The 7,047-nt window shown below is 43.5% G+C and overlaps 1 protein-coding gene across 1 annotated transcript; it reads left to right on the top strand.

The window, feature by feature from the left end:
* Positions 1 to 307: 307 nt before the first annotated feature.
* T265_14171 (hypothetical protein) lies at positions 308 to 4,068 on the top strand (the record flags this gene model as incomplete). The annotated part of the gene is made up of 3 exons (XM_009172356.1): positions 308 to 460; positions 2,239 to 2,349; positions 3,898 to 4,068. Coding segments are annotated over 3 exons (432 nt in total), but the record flags the coding sequence as incomplete, so codon positions are not given.
* Between the last annotated feature and the right edge of the window lie 2,979 nt (positions 4,069 to 7,047).

Here is a 7,047-nt window from a genome sequence, read left to right on the forward strand (position 1 = left end):
TTCGTTCTCCCTAAAGCTTGACCTCAATATAGCTCGACGGTTAGGGTGCAAAGCTAATTCCGGCGTCTCAAAAGCTCTTGCCTAAGCTTGGACGTCCTGGTACTACCTCAGTTTCCGGGACTTATTTGGATGGCCTGAGACCTAGGCACCGAAACGACGCTAAAGCTGAACGATTCATTCAATCATTTGCTCACTCTGCTTGACGTCAAGTGGAATCAGGTTCACTGCCCGTATGACATAGTAATGGGCATTGTTAGAACGCTTTGACGGAAGAATTGGCCCTTCAAGATTGTTTTTTTGGATAAAGTTGCTGCCCAGAAGGATTTCTGGCGCAACAGCTCAAGCCGACACTTCCAAGGTACAGCGGTCAGAATCAGAAATGATTTATCTCTGTCTTCCTTCTACCAACGCGATGTGTTTAGTGGATTACCGACAGAACGTTTTGTGATGCACGTCACTAGTTATGCAGCCATCATTTAGGAGCTGGAAGCTAAAATTCTTTATCAGAGTAATTCAGTATGAATGAATGAATATGTCCACTCCTATGAAAACAGCTACTTCAGTCAAACGATGGATATTTTCAAAGCATAAGCTGTTCATGTGACTAGGGGAAAATGGCACAACTTAGACGGTCCCGTTTTAACACCCCATCTTATTGATAGTGGACCTAAGATTGACACTGAACTCGTTGTTAGAACAAATCAAGTAGTACAAGCCAGGATTTTAAAGTTCGAAAGAACCAAGTCCGTTTTTCTCGCAGAAGTTTCCCGCAAACATGTTTCTGGGCCTAAGCTTTGCCACGGAGAAGTTTTGTACATGTGTTGCAAACAGATTATGGTTGTACTGCAGTAAAGTGTCAACGTTGAACTTTTATGCTTTATTGTCGAAGATCAGGATATCCCCCACCCGAATGACCGTGTTCTACATTACACACTTTGTTTTGACGTTTGAAACTCTACGGTACCAAATTCAAGCATCCTTTCTGCTCCATAGATGTCTTTCTCAAGCTATTTCTCACAGTGGATGACTGCTTAGTGGTGACACAGACGGAATAGCAAGCTTCATCGGCATAATTAAAGGCCATGTCTTTCAGTTGGTACACGAGCCAGGTTTTGTCTATGATTGGCTGCTTGTCGAAGATCAGGATATCCCCCACCCGAATGACCGTGTTCTACATTAGACACTCGTTTTGACGTTTGAAACATAGATGTACTCTACGATACCAAATTCAAGCATCCTTCCTGTTCCATGGGTGCCTTTCTCAAGCTATTTCTCACAGTGGATGACTGCTTAGTGGTGACACAGACGGAATAACAAGCTTCATCGGCATAATTAAATGCCATGTCTTTCAGTTGGTACACGAGCCAGGTTTTGTCTATGATTGGCTGCAGACGTGTTATATTCACTCTAGATCGATAAGTTATCTAGGCAGCCAATAGTAGTCCACGTGACCATTCTGCCGTCCAATCCACGAACTGCCTATGGAAGTGAACCAGTCATTTTCAAATATAGGGAGAGGGAGTACACGACGATGATTCCTAATCATCTCAGGTGGTTTGATGGCTCAGCGGCAGAATTGTAAGCAAAGCAGTTTCGATAGATAGAATTAAAGAACCTAGTGAAAAGGACCGTTGTAAAATCAGCTGAATGAGCCAAATAACCCTGTTGATTTGCGCAAGCGTCCAACTTTAATGCGTGTGCAGGCATCTATATCACACATATTAGACACTCCCCACAGTGGATAACGGCTGTTAACTTGCCGAATAAGAAACTGCATAGCGTTGTGATTATACACATATATTCAATCCTATCTATCTGGTTACAGAGGAGCCATTTTCCCTGAAAAGCCACTTTTTCGCGTCCTTCAAGTAGTTCCCCTTGAGGAGTGAAACCACTATCACATCTGATTACAGTCTACGCAGACGTTCCTGCTAGTTGGCTGACAAACAACTGTATCTCAGTGGTGCAGTCAAGTGTGGCACAGTTGTGCCAACGAGAACGGATTCCTAAACCTAATCTAAGTTGATTTCTAGACGGAATTGTTGATCCTTGGCAAATTCTGTGCTGCGCATGAATAGTCTTTTCTTTAAGATTACCAAACTCACATCTGAGATTACGTCTTGCCCCACAGTAGGCAGTCCAAAAACAACCCGTGTTGCTGAGTCCTCAGTGAGAAACTGAAAAATTGCGGCAAAACTGCTCAGTTGTTCCATCGCAATACACTGTTTTGTCTTCCAGGTTCCGTAACCACGGATGCGGTGGAAGCGGTCACCATCGATGGGTGTGCTCAGGAACCGTGCGTCGTACGAGCAGGTGGTACTCTCAAGCTAACCATAAGGTTTACCTCACGTAAGTCCTTTCCAATTTAAAGTTGCTTTCACAAAGACTCAGCCTCGGCACATATGCTCACCTTTGTCTACGAAACCAGTACCGCAAATGGGACTGTCCTGCGAGGTGAATTCTAGGCACCGCGGATCACTGGTTCCGCTTTTCCTAGCAGTACACAATGAATGCCGAAAAACAAAACATATCAATATGCACTTCGCTTCGCCGGAGTGACTTTTCGTAGTTCTAACCAGAGAGAACAGGAGATAATCGAAAGATGGCACACGACACCGTTGGCTCTATTAAAGCAAGGCATGTGTTGTTTTGTGTCTGGGTATCTTCTCAGACATGCGTGAGATGCTTGACGAAGGCTGGGTGCACATAACCGCTGCTCGTAGATCTGGTTTGCTCGTGTTTTAAGAATTGGGACAGAACGACGCAAACTTTCACACCATCGATTTCATGGATTGTGGTATTGCGGCTTTTTGATCCGAGCCAGACGGAAATAGACTTTCCTGATCGCTCCGAGTGTTTAGAATTCTGTTGACTAAACCACCTTCAGAGTACCCATTTGGCTAATTTCCTCGGTGCCACCGTCCTGAACAATCACGATTGAGACATGGGACTTGATAAGCCCCGAAGTAGCAAAGGTGGACGTACTAAGCCGTGGTAAGTTCATATCATCACAACTCAAACCACTTGACTGAATGAGCGACAAATCTTTGCGCTCCCTCCGAACTACGGAGAAGTCTCGAATGTGATGAATATACGTCTCCGTAATGCGGAGAACCTGACGACGATTGCCAGGGTTTTGTTTCCCATTGATGGAAGGACGAGGTCACACCCAAAAGAGCTTATACGTCATTTTTACGGGTTTGCTGTTATGACACGATGCGTTCTTTCAGGGGTTAGGCACTTGGACTGGGCGACGTGAAAACTCCCAGCAACTCAAGTTCGAACCAGATGAAGCTGAGTTCTTTTCTTCCCAAGGATAAACTTTTTTAATAGTTGCGCACTATATGTAGTATACGTAGCATATATAATATATAGTACATTGAAAAAATGCATCCACACAGTTTTCAACATTTGCAACAATTTCGCAAGCCTTATTGTCACAAACTACAAAATCAGCCCAGCCGTGGTTTTGAAACATTCAGTCAGTTTTGATTTATTTCAAAAATGTGGTACGGACTTTGGGAAACAGATCTGACACACTGGTCATCTTGGCCGAGAATTCACGTGGTCATAGTGCTTCGGTTGACTAGCTTTGTGCTGTCGTAGTTTATGGTGAAATTTTGAGTTTACTCCACTAATAAACCAGTGTTAACAACTGTTGAAAACAAAGAAAAAATAAATGCTGATAATGGGTACACTTCTTGACAGGTCGTAAATGACTCCTAATCTTGTACACGGATGCTGGATCATTCCCTATATGAGTGAGCCGATCATTAATCAATTCGATGTTGATCATGCCTTATATGTAAAGTGAGCTTCAGCTTTGACTACTCACTTCCTATCAGTAGTTTGATGCTTAAGTTTCTGCCCCCCTCCACTTGTCCGCCTTCAATGCAGCATTAAACATGACGAAGCCGAAGTCACGCTTTTTATACTACTCGACATCCAAGTCAACTAGTCCGGAACGAGAAGACAAGTGGGGTGTCGCTTGTAATTCGGATGAAGAGAACTGTTTCAAGCTGAATTCAAACTACAACTTCAAGGTGGAATCCACGTTACCGAATGAAAAAGTGAGTTGATATTTTCCCTCAGTCCAACAAGCTGACATATAATAGTAACTCTGGATAGCAAGTCGTCCAGTTGTGGCACTGTGTGGCCGTCTGTGTGCTTTTACTTTCTGTGGAGGGAACCCAAGTGGAAACACTCTACTATTTTCTCCCAGATTCGAGGATAGGGTAGTGACCTCAATGAGTGCTTTTAGTCCTGGTGGACGCATTGCTTATTGCCGGTTTTGTCGAGGTTCGTATCTGATTTGCAGACATTTGGGCGCCATCTGGGGAACTATATTCAGTGCACTGTTACGATGATCTGAACCAAGTGAGTGTGAACCTCAGGCACCTGTTTGATTTTTTAGGGGCATTCGGGTAACTAAACTCAAGCGACTTACTTAGGAAGAATCAGGTTTACTGGTTCGGATTCGTTATCACATTCAGGCGTGTATGTGACACACCCGTGTTATTGAATACTGCTATTCAACAATGGAATGTATGAACAGGTTCATTTATTCTTACTGCAGCGGGTGAATGATCGTCTAGTGACTGAGAGATCTACGAGCATGTGAGCTATGTCCAGTAATGTCTTGGCGGCCAAAGTTCCGACTGGCCTGTGTAATCCAGCACAAATGATGCCGCTGGAAGAATCGATCGATGGTATTCACGTGCCAGTCGGATGAACCCCAACCCTCTCATCAGTGCACCATTTAGTCAGTTGAATATTTCCAGGTAGAGAATGCCTCTTTTCCCAAAAAAGATAAATTTAGTCAAAACAGTCTAGACTTTTTGTTGTTTAGCGTGGCTGGCTCAAAATTCATTCATTGAGGACCTTCCTCTTCAGATATTGGGAAGGTGGATTCACAGCATCAGTTGCCTCCGTCAAATGCGATTATTGGTAAAAATCGATTGATTATGAACCGGAAGAGTCTACCAGTGGTGAGGAATTGCAAGTAGTGTGTACAATCTTGAGAGGCCTAGATGACATAAACAGTAATCCCACGTGTTCGAGGTCTCGATTTCCACGAAACACTTGTGGATAGAAGATCCTAGAACTAATCCGTTCCCTGAAAAAGCACACTCATCACGAGGTTGGCGAAATTTGTTCAATGACCCACGAAGAATCTCACAAAAGAGAGATACAGCTGGAAATGTTTTGAGTCTCCCGTGAAAGGTTCGCTGGTACGCAACTGTATTCTGCTATTCTGTCGCTCTCAAATGCTCAGTTGGCTCAGCGAAAGTGCTATTCACAAAACCATGGTAGTGGGTCAGTCAGCGGTGGAAATTTGTGATGTCTTGCACACTGCTTTTGTCCAATTCCCTTTGCAGGTGTAACCTGTTCTCCAACTAACCATCTGCTACAGAGCTCAGTGGAAGTTAGTGAATATACACTCATTTGCAAACTAATTTGGTTCTTTCGAGAGAGCCACCTGGAACCCAGTTGAATCTCTCATTTGTGATGTTCTCAGGCAGCTGAATGTGCTGCACCAGGCCGCCTCATGTTTCAGTCGCTACGATCTTTGAAATATCGCGATACACATATATTTGTAATGTACTACTCATAAGGTTGCTGAAAATCCATCGACAGCCTACGACCGGTTTCGCCCTTCTTGGGGCAGATGAGTGTATATTCGCTAATTTCGTGCAATTTGGTTTCAAGTAGAACATGAGGTTGACAGAAACCCGGGGACTGCGCCTACCTGATGAGCCCCAATAAGGGCGAAACTGGTCGTGGGCTGTCGATGGATTTTCAGCAACCTTATGGGTAGTACATTACAGCTATACTGTTCCAAACCTGTTTCTGAAAACTAATTCGAATTCCAACTTGGAACATGAGGTTGACAGAAACCCGGGGACTGCGCCTACCTGATGAGCCCCAATAAGGGCGAAACCGGTCGTGGGCTGTCGATGGATTTTCAGCAACCTTATGGGTAGTACATTACAGCTATACTGTTCCAAACCTGTTTCTGAAAACTAATTCGAATTCCAACTTTTAGTTAGTATGGCGGTATGGCGTGGCAACTTCTGAACCAGAATAAAATCGTCCTCTGTTTTCGCTGGGCTATTCAGATCAAGTGATTGTGTCCGAAACAATAAAAAAAATCGAAGCATGAGTCTTATTTTTTATCGAGACTGTGGGGGGACTTTGGAAGCGATACCAGATGGGGAGGTGTTATATTCGAAACCATCATTGTCGAGTCTCAAAAATTTGCACGTCAGTAGCCGTAATAACCCCCAGTGAATATGGATGAATCTAGCTTATTCATCCTAAATCGTGTCCCAGAATAAATCAGACTGCGCTTCAGCAGTTAATCAAAAGTGGCTTCGGGAGTTACAGAATGAATGTTTCATCACTCTGGCTTGGTAAGACCTCCATTTGTCCTGGCGCAATCATTCTGGTGAGCTCACTTCGAACGTGGAAGCATTTCTAATCAGGGCTCATCTGCACATTTTTGATCTTGCTGAGGTTTTAAATCAAGGCATTTGATATGCGAAGCAATCGTGTCATCACTCTCCCATAAATGCACGATGGACGCAACAGAATTACCACGTTTCTAAATCGGGTTAGTGTAGGTACCAAATAAAACAATAAATGGACAAACGAACAGATACTGAAAACGTAATTTGAACCAGGGACAGCTTTTGAAAAAAAACTGTGGATCAATAATCTGAACTGAAAGCGATCTACCTGGCATATCACCTCAGCAGGGAGCTAGGAAGACCTTAACAAGCTAAGAGTTCGGCCTCGCTCAGCATACGAACTCAGGTGAAAAATTAAGAATGGTCTCATAATCCAATGGTCTATTCATCGGTCCCCTCATCAAGATAATCTTCAAGGACCCAGATAAATTCGTATTGTTTTCCAATGACTCTCATTCTCAATATCGGCACAGTAAGGATGTCTAATCACCACAGCTGCTGCAATATCACCAGATCGTCCAGTACCAACTTGTTGAGGTATATATATATATATATATATATATATATATATATATAT

This window comes from Opisthorchis viverrini (assembly GCF_000715545.1).
Source record: "Opisthorchis viverrini unplaced genomic scaffold opera_v5_152, whole genome shotgun sequence".
Classification (NCBI taxonomy): Eukaryota; Metazoa; Platyhelminthes; class Trematoda; order Opisthorchiida; family Opisthorchiidae; genus Opisthorchis; species Opisthorchis viverrini.